General features: G+C 37.4%; 1 protein-coding gene across 1 annotated transcript in view; it reads right to left on the bottom strand.

Moving 5' to 3' along the window:
* The window catches only part of TNPO1 (transportin 1), a 61,875-nt gene that overhangs the window by 19,448 nt on the left and 26,192 nt on the right, over positions 1 to 16,235 (bottom strand). The window contains 6 exon segments of the mRNA XM_038530812.1: positions 1,134 to 1,220; positions 2,649 to 2,820; positions 4,946 to 5,171; positions 5,898 to 6,050; positions 9,579 to 9,747; positions 10,320 to 10,380. Coding sequence (XP_038386740.1) covers positions 1,134 to 1,220; positions 2,649 to 2,820; positions 4,946 to 5,171; positions 5,898 to 6,050; positions 9,579 to 9,747; positions 10,320 to 10,380 — 868 coding nt within the window.

Below are 16,235 nucleotides of genomic sequence, written 5' to 3'. Positions count from 1 at the left end.
AAAAAAGTTTCTGTAATGAATATTATCCTTAGAGAACCAGACTAAGTATTATGTATTCCTATTTTTTTCCCTCAAATATAAGAGGTATTTGTTTATACTCTCAACCTGCTCAATGATGTAGGCGGACTTTAATGGGCACCTTCTGAGCCCTGCCTGAAAATAAATCTATTTAATCAGAATGATCCTTGTTTTGTTGGGCCCAGAATTAGCCAAAGCTCTTAGTTATGGAAGTTTTTACTTTGGCTACGGACAAACCATGGCATAAGTGGTGACCACTGAAATGACAGGGGAAAGAAGAATGATAATGACTGAAATGGCTCTACCAACACCAATTCATTTAAGTTATTACATTTGATTATGTAATAACGTAACTGAATTACGTTCAGTTATTTGAATAACTTATCAAATATCAAGCCTCAACCTGGACAAAAAAGGGTAAGTCCCTCTTTATTAGCACCAAGGCTTGATGCTACTTCACATTTGACTATATGTGTGTATCTACACAATAGGTATGTAACACATAAAATAATTTGAACTATATTAATTATTGTGGCGTAGTTATGTTTCCATATAAAGAAATGCAATTAAATATAGGATATTAATAGGCTAATACAGAAAGATCTCCAAGATATTTGATTACCAGTGAAGCAAAGCAATCAAGAAAACATGTAATATAATCCTTTGATGACCTTAAAAATACAAACCCAACCTAACACATCCATTATGGTTTTTCTATTTTACAGTATTTCTTAGTATGGATGTACCATAATTATATTTTTAAAAAAGATTTTATTTATTTATTCATGAGAGACACAGAGAGAGAGGCAGAGACACAGGCAGAGGGAGAAGCAGGCTCCCTGTGGGGAGCCTGATGTGGGACTAGATCCCAGGACCCCGGGGTCACAACCTGAGTCAAAGGCGGATGCCCAACTGCTGAGCCACCCAGGCATCCCTGCATGTCCCATAAATAAGGAAGGGCAGTTAACATACTTATTCAGCATTTTAACAGGAATGGTTCAAAATGTACATCTATTAATATTTTACTTATCACATATACCCACATTTTATACTTACACAGGTGTTTCTGATTAAACACACTATTAGATTAATTAAAGGTTACCAGATTAGCATACCTCAAGTAAAGGGAAGAGATCTTTATCTTCATCCTTTAACATGTTCCATTTCTGGATCAGCGGAGGCATTAGCATCTGAATATATTCCTATTTATAATGATGAAAAAACACATAAAGCTCCACTATCATATGTAAATAATTCCATTTTGGGTCTATGAAAATTAAAATCCGTTTAAAGTAATTGTGTAAAATCATTATGGAATGCATTTTAAGTCTCAGTCTGCTCCACTTAACACCTTAAAAAATTTTTTTTCTGCTTTTCATTTATATAACCTTGTTCTATTTTTAAGTCATCTTATACCCTTTTTTGAAATAAAATGTATACAAATGTACCACTACACAAAAATTATTTGGTCATAATCAGGGATAATTTGCTTAAGTTTTACTCTGATTTTTTTCTGTCCTGGGGCTTATAACATGTAGCATGGCCCTTGCTCTAGAATGTTATAAATGACAGATAAATTTAAAGAGACATTTACAGAAGATTCACAATCATTTAAGTGTTTTTATTTAAATTTTAAAATCCACAATATACTAAATAATAGTTGTGTAAACAAGAGGCACAGATTCCAAAGGGTCTAAGACATTCAGAAACACTCCTCACTCCCCTGCACACAATACAAAACCAACTAACATCAAAGCAAACCCACAAACCAAATGTCCTGTACCAAGTTTTAAGTATAACTTATAAACACAATTTCTTAAGAATTTTCATATAGCAATCACAAATATGTATCTATTCTTCTGTTGGGAATTTCGAACTATACTGAAATTCTATTATTTAAGTCCTATTTAGACAAATGCAATTCTATCCTCCTCTTAACCCTACAGGAAACAGAATTTGAATCTTTAGCCATACATACTTCTTCCATACCACTATTTAGCATTTTTAACTTATTATCCCGATTTCTAATTGTTTTATCTTAGTATATGTTCCCCATGCCTGTACATTCCAGTGAGAAAACAAGTATGTCTAGATGTGGTATTCTAAAGCTTCAATATTTATGAAGTGGTAGATATAAAAATACTTGGAATTAAGTAAAAGCTGAAAGCCACAGTGTAAGACCTCAATCCTTTCCTAGATAGTGTTGGTGCACTCATGTGATATGATAGGATTTTCACACCAAGAACGTATTTACTTTTATTATTTATTTATTTTTTAAGATTTTATTTATTTATTCATGAGAGAGAGAGAGAGAGAGAGGCAGAGACACAGGCAGAGGGAGAGAAGCAGGCTCCATGCAGGGAGCCCAACGTGGGACTCGATCCCAGGTCTCCAGGATCACATCCCGGGCTGAAGGCGGCGCTAAACCACTGGGCCACCTGGGCTGCCCACCTATTTACTTTTAATACCATCTAGAAAGTAAATATACTTGCTGCCTTCTTCAGATACATTCTTAAAGTACAACACTAACTGTTCACATCTCCCCAATTTCATTTCCAGATATATGTTAATGTATTGATTTTAACTGTGGTACATATTTACTTTTTTTTTAAATAATCACAGATACTCACTGGTTTGTTTAAATGATGTCCTACTGAATCTGCTAAAGTTCCTATGGCATCATAAAGAATGAGCAAGTTCTTATGCTGGTATTTACTAAATGCGAAGACCAAGGTATCAAGTATATAAGCAAGGTAAGGAACAAGTTCCGTACAAGCCTCCTCTTCTAAGGTAGCAAAGGCACTACAGTTAAAAAAAAAAAAAAAAAAAAAGAGAGAGAGAGAAAGAGATTATTACTGTTGTAGTTTATATAATAGAGATAGAAAACTAAGTCTATAGTTTATAGAACATTTATTTACACTTTCCGTGCCTATCACTTTACTTCACCATACCAGAGGCTTATTTTTATTATTTCTTCCCCATTTCCTAACACTTCTTTCAAAAATGCTGGAACCTATGGGCATTTGCTTCACGGCAAAAGTAAAATCTGAAAGTGCTGTTGGTTCTTATGTCAGTCATTCAATTCATTTATTTGGTATTTACTTTTTATTTAGTCACTTAGTGCTGGGGCTATAGCAATGAGTGAAACAAGCTTAAAGGGAGCTTAAATTCTAGTGGCTGTTCCAAATTAATGAAAACAGAATTAAAACTTTAACTTCTAATCACCATTCAGATTACACTCTAAGGGTCACAAAAGGACACAGAAACATTTTTAATTGTGTTTAAACACAATTTAATTGTGTTTTAATTGTGTTTAATTGTGTATCAAACACAGTATCATGACCTCCTAAATGTTTGTTAGCAGGAGGGGGGAATGGGATGATGCAGGTGGTCAAAGGGCACAAGTTTTCAGTTACAAGAATAAATTCTGAGGATCTAATGTACAGCACGGTGATTATAAATAATAATAGTGTTGTATACTTGAAAGTTGCTGAGAGTAGACCTTAACCATTTTCACCACACAAAGAAGACTTATGTCAACTCTGTGAGGTAATGGATGTGTTATCCTGATCTTGCCAATTGTTCCATAATGTGCATGTTTAGCAAGTCATCGCGTAGTACACTTTAAATATATGGATTATTTTTGTCAGTTTTTCCTTGGTAAAGGTTAAAAAATGTTGGTCTGAGTCCTACACTATACATTAGAATGCACAGTGTGTTTGTGAGGACAAATCTGCCTCATTTATGGCTTATCTATTAAGACAAATATATATGAAAGGCAAACACTCCCGGGTCTGAGGAGTTAACTTCAATCTAGACCTAAATTTATCCGGACTCTAAGGTGTACCTGGCTCTTCATTTCTAAAATGAAGGTTTGTATTATTTTCTATTCTAACCACTCAGGAATTTTCTAAAATGATAGGCTTAAGCTATTTGTTAGTGAAAACCCTACCTTAAATTATAAACTATTTCCTTTACAGCACTTGCCATGAATTATAATTATATGGATGTTTGGTATTCTATACTAGCCTCAAAGTTTAAAGATGGCAGGGACTGTAAACTCAGCACTTAATATATCCCTAACAACTAATAGAGAGTTTAGAAAAACAAAAACAAAAACCAACAACAAATTTGCAGGAAACCAAACATAGTCTGTATCCTTCTCTCGTTAAAAAAAAAAAGAACAACAACAAAAGGTAGTACTATTAATCACCAGAGCCCCTTTAGTTCAACTTTCTTTTATTAAGAATGAGAATGCATCTAGGTATTTTTGCTTCACATCTGGTAAAGTACAATTCCACTTAAATTTATTCTCCTCTTTTTCAACTATTTCTTATTAACAAAGTCAACCATAAAGCAATTCTCGTTAGAAAGTTAAGAGCTGTAAGTGTGTCAGGACTTTTCAAAACAGAAAGGTTTGTTCCAGAAAACTGGAATATTTATAGTAATGAAACTAACTGCTGATCTGATACAAAAACACAGCAGCAAACCCAAATGACAGAACAGCTGCTGGAGCAGATTCACTAAGTGACGGAGGACAAGTACTGTAGGGCTTTCTAATGGAGTTGTGGTAGCTGGTTTTTACACTAATGATGTGAATCTGCTCAAACTTTGTTATCCCTTCAAAAGCGAGACGTCCACCGTCACGTCACCACTCCCGATGTCTGCAAGAATTAGGGTGGAAGAGAATTCTATTGTTACCATAGCCACTGAGAAAAAAAGAAATGAGTTGAAGGAACAGCAAACACTGATGCATAGTTGACTCACATTTTGATTTACAGAATCATCAGATTAAAAAATACAGGTAATAAAAGCTCCATTAATGGTTTAATACCAACATTCCTCCACAAAGCTGAAAATTAATTTCTCACGGAAAATGTCCCCTCCCTTCCCCGCCACAATTAACAATGTTATGGATTTGTCCCACCTGCAGGCAGCTTCTTGTACTCTCTTGTTGCTGTCCAGGATTCGCTTTAGCAACTCTGTCATTAATGGCTTCAGGTACGTATCGGGGGGCTGGCTGACTACCCAGTGTGCATAGCGGCTAAGAGTCCAGCACGTTATGGAACGCACAAGAGCCTTTTTATCAGAGAGGCACTGAATAAGGTGAGGAATGAGCTCAGGCAGGTATGGAATCATGCCTTGCATACAACCTGGAAAAAAGGTAACAAATCTCTCAGAAAGTACTAAAATTCGGTTAAAACAAAATTATTTCAGCTGAATACTAAATAAACATATCCATAAAAAATATCCAGTCATCTCCACTGCAATATAGTACAATAATCTGCTCCAAGTTAAAAACAAAACAAAACAAGCTAACTGCTCCTAAGTATCTTCTAGTAGGGTTAACAAAGTTCACTTTACATCTGTTACACAAATAATGGCTTTCAAAAGTACCTACCAAATACTTCGATTTCTTGTGTATACAAGCCTAACAGTCAAGACACATTAACCCTCTATAGAGGATGATGAGACTCTCCTACCAGGCTTTTATACTTAGCAAGGGAGAAAATTATTTTTCTAGCAATGGGGATGCTTCTGACATCAGTCCTCTCATTCTGTTCCCTTTATTGTAACAGGAGCATTTGTAAAATATCTGGGAGGGGTTATAAGTTAAGCCTATAGCTGTTTAATAAGAGTTAACTGGTTGAAGGTAAAAGCTTATCCTAAGATAGCTTTTGGATTCAAATATCTTTTTTTAAGGTTAGTGTAGATCATGGTGTCCTTTATTCCACATCAGCAACACCAAGAGAGCAAAAAAAGTATGTGAATTCCAGACTGAATGGTCTTTGCTTATCAGAATAACTACTCCTCAAAGCGGCCCATCTGCATTAGGGTCCATCAAGGAGTTCACAGTTTAATTTTGACTTAAGACTTACCTTCAGCAATTGCTCCTAAAACCAAGATGCCGGATTCTTTAACAACCCATTCGTGATGAAAAAGCAACTCTTTCAAAAGGGGCAAAATATGTGGCAAAAGCTCATCACGATACACATTTGCAAGAACGTCTAGGGCAGCAGCAGAACATTTTCCTAAAGAAACATTTAATTCAGGAATATTAGATTAAACTCTATTATCATGAGTATTTATTATATGTGTACCGCCTTAATCATACATCTAAAGTTTAAAATAATTAAATAGCAGGTAGTCTGTCTCTATTAACAAGAAATACTTTTTTATGACCAAGAATTAGCAAACTAATTACGAAGATCTTCTATTCTGTATATGACTGCCACACAGGATTTATCTATCCAGAAAAACCAAAACAAATACTGTTCCACTCAATTTCATGCTTCTACAATATGATGTCCAATTCTACAAATCTGCAGCAAAATGTGTACATTTATTATTTCTACTTAATATTTCTTAGTGGTAGATCATTCAGGATCAAATACATAATGATTCAGGAGGAAGTTAAGCAAATAAATCTCACCAAGTCACCAACACGTGAAGCATAAAATATGCCAGAAAATATTCTTTCCAGACAAAGGAACCTATTAGCCATGGAACTAGGTATCAATTCAGATTGCATTTAATAAAATAAATAAATAAATAAAACCAAAAATATAGTTAAGTATAAAAATTTTCCCCAATGTGATTAGGCATACTGAATAGTTGGTCATGAATTGTTCCACAGTATTAAAATTCATATTTAAAAAAATCCTTTTTGAAAAAAGGCTGTTAAACTAGAAGTGACACCTTACTCAAAGAAGGGTCTTTGTTGTACTGCATGGTAAATCCATACAAATGAGTATTACATCACCACAAAAGAGAAAGAAATCTTTTTTTTTTAATTTTTAAATTTTTTAAAAAATTAATTAATTTATTTATGATAGTCACAGAGAGAGAGAGAGAGAGGCAGAGGGAGAAGCAGGCTCCATGCACCGGGAGCCTGATGTGGGATTCGATCCTGGGCCAAAGGCAGGCGCTAAACCGCTGCGCCACCCAAGGATCCCCAAGAGAAAGAAATCTTTATGTACTAATACAGAAATGAGTTACATGATATATGGAAAACAACCAATAAGTACATTTAATCTCTAGAAAGTCAGTCTTTTCTCCAATAAAATAAAAACAAGGGTTTTTTTCCCCCTGCATGTTCATAGAGAAACTTCTGGAAAGATATAAAAATGGGATGTGAAGTAGTAGTTCCCTTCCCCAATTCAACATATGTTATATAGCTTGTGTAAAGTTAACTATATGTTATTATCTTTTTTAAAAAAAAGATATATTTGAGAGAGAGAGAGACAGAGCAGGAGGGGGAGGGGAGAGGCAGAGGGAGAACCAGACTCCCCGTCCAGCAGGGAGCCCAATGACACAGAGGCTTGATCCCAGGACCGCAGGATCATGACCTGAGCCCAAGGCAGACACTAAACCACGGGGCCGTCTGGGCGCTCCCTGTACTGTAATCTTAACCCATCCTGTCTCCAGCCTCAAAGTAGGGACACCCTGGGAGAAGGTCCAGTAGCCCCACACAGCGCAGTTTTGCTTTTGATGGCTTTAGTTACCTTTGGTTAAGTGCAGTCTGGAATGGATGATCCTCCTGATACACCACCCGAAGGCTAATAGTAGCCTAATGTTCTCATCATGTCTATCTCATACTGCCCCCCGAGCTCATCATGCAGACATTTATTATCTCATAGCACCACAAGAAGGGTGAATGTTGCACAGGAAGAAATCCTGAGAGACCACATTACATAATGTTTACTATGGTATGTTCAATGCTCTACTTTATTATTAGTTATTGTTAATCTCTTACGGTACCTAGTTTATACATTAAATTTTATCATAGGTATGTATGTGTAAGAAAAAAACCATATATACGGGGTTTGGTACTGTGTGTGATTTCAGGTACCCACTGTCTGCAGATAACAGGGGGCTGGCTCTGTGATAGCAGTGAAGAACTAGGGTTCTCTTACTGTGAGAGAGCTGGGATCCAAAGTTAAGTGTGCCATCAGTACTAGCCATGGTAACCAACCTTGGGCAAGTTTCTCTTTCTGCAGCTTCCTTACCAACCTAAGGCTGTTGTAAAGATTAAATGGGAGGTGCATGCCAAGTCCTTGGCTTAGTGCTAGGCACACTGGGCACTCTAAGGAACTGTTACAGGAAACTAAAGGGGCAAGAGGAATTAACGTTTAACCAAATGAATTACACAGTCCGGCCTGATGATTCATGTCCCTAACTGCTTTATCAGTTAACTAGGGGAATTCTGTTTCCCAGGGGACAACAGGCCATGTCTGAAAACACTGCTGGTTGTCACAACTGTGTGTGTGTGTGTGTGTGTGTGTGTGTGTGTGTGTGTGTGTGTATGGTGCTGCTGGCAGCTACTATAGAGTCATGGCTGCTGCTCAACATCCTACAATGTACATGACAGCCACCACAACATAGAATTATGTAGCAAAAGGTCAACTGTTGAAGGTTGAGAAACCCTAAATAGAGCAGCAAAGCTTTAAAAATCAGCACACAAACAAAAACAAAACACGCGTCTCAGTTCCTCATCTCGTTAGACTGTGGCCTAGAATGCCAGTTCAACAGATATGATTTGCAGCTAAGGTTGAAAACAAGACATTTCTAAAAGCTTTTGAGTATGACAAAACAATTTATGTTATTTTAGATTTATCCTTGATGATCAACTAACACTCATGCAAATTATCATGAAAAATAAGTTTATGTTAAGAAAACAGGGGTAGCCTGTGTCCAGTGTTCCTGTTTCATAATGCCAAATAAAATGTATGGCCTTTTGAGAAATGGCAGTTTGAGGTAAGAATTCTTTAAGCAATAGAATGAACATTAAATATAAGAACAGGTCCACCAGGAAAATGCAAACCAAAACCACAAAAAGATAATTGTATCTACTAGAACTGCTATAATAAGATAACAGAAGTTGGCAGGCATATGGAGAAACTGGAACCCTAAGACAGTGTCGTAAGAACGTAAATGGTGGGGCCACTTTGGAAAACAGCCTAAACAGTTCCTCAAAAGTTTAAACAAAGACTTATCATATCCTACTCCTGTTTTATCTCCAAGAGAAGTGAAACCTATGTCCACACACAAACGTTACATAAATGTTCAAAGCATCATCACTCACAACAGCCAAAAGAGAGAAACAAATTGTTCACCAACTGATGAACGGATAAAAAACGTGTGGGATACCCATATAATGGATAATTTTTCCACACTACAAAGAAATGAAATATTGATAATATACCGTAACCTGGACAAACACTGAAAACCTGCTAAGTGAAACAACAGAGTCATGAAGGACCAGATATTGAAGGACTCCATGTACAGGTAATGTCCAGAATAGGCAAATCCAGAGAGACAGAACAGATATTGGTAGTTGCTTTGGGCTGAGGGATCGGAAGAAAATGGGGAGTGACCGCTAATAAAAACAGGATTTCTTCTTAAGGTGATGAAATGTTCCAAATTTTATTGTGGTGATGGTTGCGTGTAACTATGAATATATGAAAAACTACTGATTTGTGCCGTTTCACGAGGGTACTACATGATATGTGAGTTAGCTCTCAATAAAGCAGGCAACCGTATTTTTCCTTTTGACTTACTTAGATTCCAGTCAGAAATTGTATCATCATCATCAATTTCATCGTCGTCATCATCTTCCTCTTCAATTCCATCTTCATCATGCTGCTGAGCCACTGTCCTTGATCGATGAAAACGTGGCCTTATATCCTGTTCGCTATCAGGAATTGTTTCATCTTCTTCAACATCACCCTATTGTGTTTTTTTTTTTTAAAGAAAAGTTTTGATGGTATTAAAATGTTATAATAATATATACATGAATAAAAGAATCCAAATACTGAGAGATGATGCCATGCAGATGAAGGTATATACACCTCTTCATTAAGAACCACTCCCCTCTGCAGAAAACAGTTCTTTATTAAGAGGAGAAGAAACTATTCTGTAACCCATGGTAGGTATCAGGCCTTTTGACTGTGTTATATGGCCTCCCATCAGCTAGTATAACCCAGAGTACCTGAATAAAATTCAGACTATATTTAATAAATTTTAAAATAAACTATAAATTATTTGAATCAACAGGAAATTGATGCTAACTCTGCCAGTGTCACCAGCTGGTTCCAATGAAGTTAGAATACACTAGCACCCAAATTCATTGTGTACTTCTATCTTTGAACTCTGTAGCATATTTTTTATACACACACACACACATATAAATAAAAACCTTACTTACACAGGGTCTATTTTAAATGAATATTCTGTTAATCAAAGATTCTCTAAAGTCTAAAAAACAACCTTGCCTATTCACCAGAATATAGTTTCCTTACCTTAAGTAGGATAATATCTATATCTGAGTACTTCATGCCATTCACTAATACAGGAATCAATCTATAAAAAAAATAAAACCATGAAATATATATTTAAAGATTTCCTAAGAATTATTAAAAAGTCTTAATGACCTTACGTATACTACTAACACCAAAGAGACAACCACCACTGCTAATCTGGTCTTAGACCATACCGTGTAATGTCTGCCCTTCTCAAATGACGAGTATTCCTAATACAAAGCTGAGGCCTTTTACATGCTCATGCATGGGATCTACTGTTGGAATCTTAGTAGCTTGTCAACACTTAGAAATAAAACCAGTAGCAAAAAATTTACAATTTCTCCTCTAAGAATTTATCCTGAATATGCTAACACACATTCCCAATTCTTAAAGATTAATAATGTTCCTTGTAACAAAACTGGAAACAATATGAATATCCATCATTTAGGGCTTCGTTAGAAATAGGTTAAAAATGAAACACATATAGCACGGTTCAATTGGAGTTAAACATGAGATTACCCATGTCATTACTTGTATAAACAGACTATATAGGAATGATACACAAAAAATGCACACAAAAAAAGGTATTTTTGGGGAGAGAACTGAATAGGCAAAAAAGGGATAAAATTAATCATGTATTTCTAAATATTGTGACATTTTTACAATGAGCCTACATTCAGTATTTGCACTCCTTTTAATGAGAGATGATAGTGTTTAAAATGCAAAATATATTAGGTCTAAAGTAATTTATCCTAAATAATAATGCAAAAATGAAAGAGCTTTATCAACAAAGGTTATTATAGTCTTCACTAAAGAACATAGGAAATTTTAATACATTAAGAAATGAAGAACTTAAATTTCCAATAAAAAATTATTGAAATTGGGATATCATATCCAATCTGAAGTATTAATGTAGTGATTAAGACACAATCAAGATGTCTGTAAACGTGGGATCCCAGGTATCTGGGATAGTTAAAAAAATTTACCAGTTCATGTAAGAAAAGGTCAAAATACTAACTTCGATTCCTTTTGTAGCTATGAGAATTTTAAGCTTTGACTAGTTTTTTTTTTTTTCTTTTTTAAAGATTTTATTTATTTATTCATGGAAGACACACAGAGAGAGGCAGAGGGAGAAGCAGACTCCATGCAGGGAGCCTGACGTGGGACTCGATCCTGGGTCTCCAGGATCATACGTCCTGGGCCGAAGGCGGCGCTAAACCGCTGTGCCACCGGGGCTGCCCCTGACTAGTTTCTTAAGTTTTGATGATTTCCTTTCTTACTGGCCCGTCACACACTTAAGAGTCTACTGGGGGGATCCCTGGGTGGCGCAGCGGTTTGGTGCCTGCCTTTGGCCCAGGGCGCGATCCTGGAGATCTGGGATCAAATCCCACGTCAGGCTCCCGGTGCATGGAGCCTGCTTCTCCCTCTGCCTGTGTCTCTGCCTCTCTCTCTCTCACTGTGTGCCTATCATGAATAAATAAAAATTAAAAAAAAAAAAAAAAAGGGGTCTACTGGGGATAAAAAGTTATGAAAACACTTGGGAAGCATTTAAAAAGTTCACAGTTCTAGGGACGCTTGGGTGGCTCAGTCAGTTGAATGTCCAATTCTTGGTTCAGGCTCAGTTTATGATCTCAGGGCCAGGAGATCAAGTCCATGTACACCTCTGTGCTCAGTGCTCAACCTGAGTATGCTTGGGATTCTTTTCTCTCCCACGCTTCTACCCTGCCTCCGAGGGTACATATGTGCTCACATGTGCGCTCTCTCAAAATAAATAAAATCTTAAAAAACAAAGTCCACAGTTCTCTGGCTTCTGAATTCTACCTTTCACTGTTCGTGGTGGCTTGCGAAGTGTGAATAGATAAAAGAAGTTCATACTCATGACCACCAGCAGTGGGCTTATTAATAAGCACTTCCCTTAAAACCTATTGAGAAAGGTATTATGATCACCATTTTACAGAGGAGTCAACTAATGCTTAGAGAGGTTACATTATTTTCACAAGGTCATTAATTTTAAATAATGGGAAAGTCAGAATTCAAAATCAGGCTGGCCTAACACCAAAAGTAATTTTCTTCCCCCATACCAGACATAAGAAACGCTCACTCTCTACATTCATGTGTTAGGCCTTTGTAGAGGCTTTATTCAAAGAATTAACTCCTTTAATGTCAATTAAATAAATATATGTGCAATACCAACTGTGAGTACAACTCTGTCATCAAGGAGAGAATATTATAAACCCTTGTTAACTAAAGGAATAGTAATAGGGAAAAGAAAGCAGTGGGGTTTAAAATTCCCTAGAGATATATACATAAAAAAGGGGGAGGGGGGACAGCCACACTTTGTTTAAAGTCCTTCTAAATTCTAAAATACAGATTAATAGTAATTTAACATTATAGCTAATATAACATGACTATATAAAATTTATAATAAAACCCAATTTCATAAGCTATAGGCATTTTGCAGCTGAGTCAGATTCATTTCCATCACCAATACAAAAAAATCATTCATCTTTGGGACGCCTGGGTGGCTCAGCGGTTGAGCGTCTGCCTTCAGCTCAGGAAGTGGCCCCGGGGTCCTGGGATGGAGTCCTGCATCGGCCTCCCTGCAGGGAGCCTGCTTCTCCCTCTGCCTGTTTCTCATGAATACCTACCTAAAATCTTTAAAGAAAAAATCATCTTTGGAACTTCGGGGAAATAGGGAGGACAGATGGCAGACTATAAAGACAGTGAGGCCCTCCGCCCCTTTTTAAGATTTTTATTTTATTTATTCACAAGAGACACACAGAGAGAGGCAGAGACACAGGCAGAGGGAGAAGCAGGCTCCATGCAGGGAGCCTGATGTGAGACTTGATCCCGGGACCCCGGGGTCATACCCTGAGACAAAGGCAGACACTTAACACTGAGCCACCCAGGCGCCTCACCCTTTATTCTTTTTAAGATGGAAAAAATGGTAAAGTTATGGAGAAAGAAGTAAAAGATCACGTTCAAAGAGAGAATGTATCTATATTTGATAGAGTGAGGTCCCTGAAGAAAAGATTATGCTATCCAAGACCATCAGGAGAAAGACTGGTTAGGTGAAGACAACCTATGTGAAAATCTATCTTTAAGTTGTGGGGCAAGATGAAGGGTCATTTATTTTCCCTATAAAGCAGAAGTGCTCAGGATGAAAGAAGAGAATTCAGAAGAACAATGAAGGTTTGAACAGTTGTTCTAGTGAATGGAAGATAAAAGAGGATCTGAAAAAAGAAAAGTTGGCAGCATGAAGAGTCCACGTGACAGTAAAAACCATGGATTTCTATAGCCATCAATTCTCCTGGTGGTGTAATTTTCCCAAAAACACAAGACAAGAAGCAAAGACAGTTTTTAGAGCAGAGCAGGGGAGATGCAGGGTAGCTGGAGGTTTATGGTCAGTAGAGTTGACCTGTGGATTATGATGTCTGTGCCAGAGAAAGAAAGAACGAAAAAATGTGCAGGAAATAAGGGAATGCTAAGCTGGTCAAGAAAATGAAGCTGGAAACTGAGATATGGAAATTAACTCTGACCATGCGGCAATGTGCCACGTGTCTGATGAATTCCAATCTTGTATGGCAGTTTATTATTTTTAGGTCTAATTGCCTCATGTAACCAATGGGAAAAAAAGAAATTTTTTCCCTTTCTTTTTAAAAGTAAGCTCTAGGACAGCCCAGGTGGCTCAGCGGTTTAGCGCCACCTTCAGCCCAGGGTGTGATCCTGGAGTCCTGGGATTGAGTCCCATGGCGGGCTCCCTGCATGGAGCCTGCTTCTCCCTCTGCCTGTGTCTCTGCCTCTCTCTGTGTGCCTCTCATGAATAAATAGATAAATCTTAAAAAAATAAATAAATAAAAGTAAGCTCTATGCCCAACATGGGGCTTGAACTCACAACCCTGAGATCAAGGGTCGCATGTTTTACCAAATGAGCCAGGTAGGAGTCCCAACAGAAAGAGAACTTTTAATGCAACATCATGGGAAGGCAATAATGTTAACTGCAACCATGAATGTATCCTGAGACCTAAAATATGGACTAGGCATTAGGTTACTTGTTTTATGTGGATTAATCCATTTAACAGTGTCAGGAGATATTACTGCATAAGAATAAAGGCGAGGAAAAGCCAAAATAACTGGGATAAAAAAAGAAATGAAGACTTGCTCTACCAGATAGGAAAATATATATGATTAAATATTTAATAATCAAAAGAGAATAGTGGCTAAAAAAGAAAAAAAAAAGAAAAGACCAAGAGCCCAAAAACAAGTAAAAAAAAATTTTTTTAAAGATTTTATTCATTTATTTATGAGACAGAGAGAGAGGCAGAGACACAGGCAGAGGGAGAAGCAAGCAGGCTCCCTGCAGGGAGCCCAATGCTGGGATGCCAGGATTGTGCCCTGAGCCGAAGGCAGACATTCAACTGCTGTGCCATCGAGGTGCCCCCAGATAAAACTTACCGTCATCCCTTGTCACTTTGGTGCTTTGTGAGTTCACACTAATAAGAGAGTTCTCACTACATATACAATTTTTACTCCTAAGCAAATAGTTTTTGCTCATAATAAAAACGAGTCTAGTTAACAATGCTAGGAAAAACTAGTATCTTTTATTATATTTTCTATCTCAGCATCAGATCAATGTTGATATTCTCCAGTTCTCAAAATATATTATTCAAATGAAAAATAAAAGCCTTGTTTAATATAAAAATGGATCCCAAACCAATGGTTTGGAAGATGTATAAATAAAAGCCAGTTATCACGGACTTGGGTTATTTAATATCAGCAGTAATTAGCACAGCAAAATGATTGAGTTCTGCTCTTATAACCTGCTACCAAGTTCTTGCCTGCTTTAAAGATATTTAGGTTTTATTAGTATAATGACCGAGTAGGAGCATGAAGCTAAAATTGCACATTATCAAGTACTTCCTAATGTTATAGCTTGGGTTTAAATTAACAGAATTTCTTCAGTTTATGTGAATCAATGTTTATATGACTTTTGGAGTCATACAGTCCTATAGTAAGAATCCAGCATATAGGGGTGCCTGGATGGCTCAGTCAGTTAAGCGGCTGCCCTTAGCTCAGGTCATGCATGATCCCAGGGTCCTGGGGTCGAGTCCTGCATTGGGCTCCCTGCTCGATGGGCAAGCCTGCTTCTCCCTCTCCACCGCTGTGCTCTCTTGTGGATAGATATCCAGCATATTATAAAAGTGGCATCATAAGTAGGGAGAAAAAACATTAATATATGGATTTCCTAAAGAGAGAAAATCCATTTAGCACAACACCTGGCACTTTATTCCCAAATAAACTCCAGAGAGTAGAACAAAATAGAGGTGCAACTGCTGCTTTCTGGGTGGAAAAAGGATTTACTGAGAAAGAACTTTATGGACATGAAAATGAGATCATCCAAGCAATGTAAACATCTGGAAAAATGTGACCCCACCAATATTGTAACAAACTAAACAAGTGGCTTTGGTTTTTGCTCATCCAGATTGCTAAGACTGCATGCAATAGGCTGGGACACTGGTGCTGACTTTACCACACAACAGTTTGAAGTATTTATGCCCCTATGACCTTGGTAAAATTCACTTGTAAAGCTTTCTACCTGAGGGGCACCTGGGTGGTCATGGTCTCAGGGTTGTGAGGTTGAGCCCCGGGTCAGGCTCCACGCGGGCCATGAAGTCAGCCTCAGAGTCTCTCCCTCTCCCTCTGCCCTTCCCCACTGTCTTTCTCTTTCTTCCTCTCTATTTTTTTTTTTTAATTTTTTATTTATTTATGATAGTCACAGAGAGAGAGAGGCAGAGACATAGGCAGAGGGAGAAGCAGGCTCCATACACCGGGAGCCCGATGTGGGATTCGATCCCGGGTCTCCAGGATCGCGCCCTAGGCCAAAGGCAGGCGCTAAACCGCTGCGCCACCCAGGGA

The sequence above is a fragment of the Canis lupus genome, chromosome 2, assembly GCF_011100685.1.
Source record: "Canis lupus familiaris isolate Mischka breed German Shepherd chromosome 2, alternate assembly UU_Cfam_GSD_1.0, whole genome shotgun sequence".
Lineage (NCBI taxonomy): Eukaryota > Metazoa > Chordata > Mammalia > Carnivora > Canidae > Canis > Canis lupus.
Note: the sequence above shows the minus strand (reverse complement) of the source record. Positions and strands in the feature narration are given on the sequence as shown.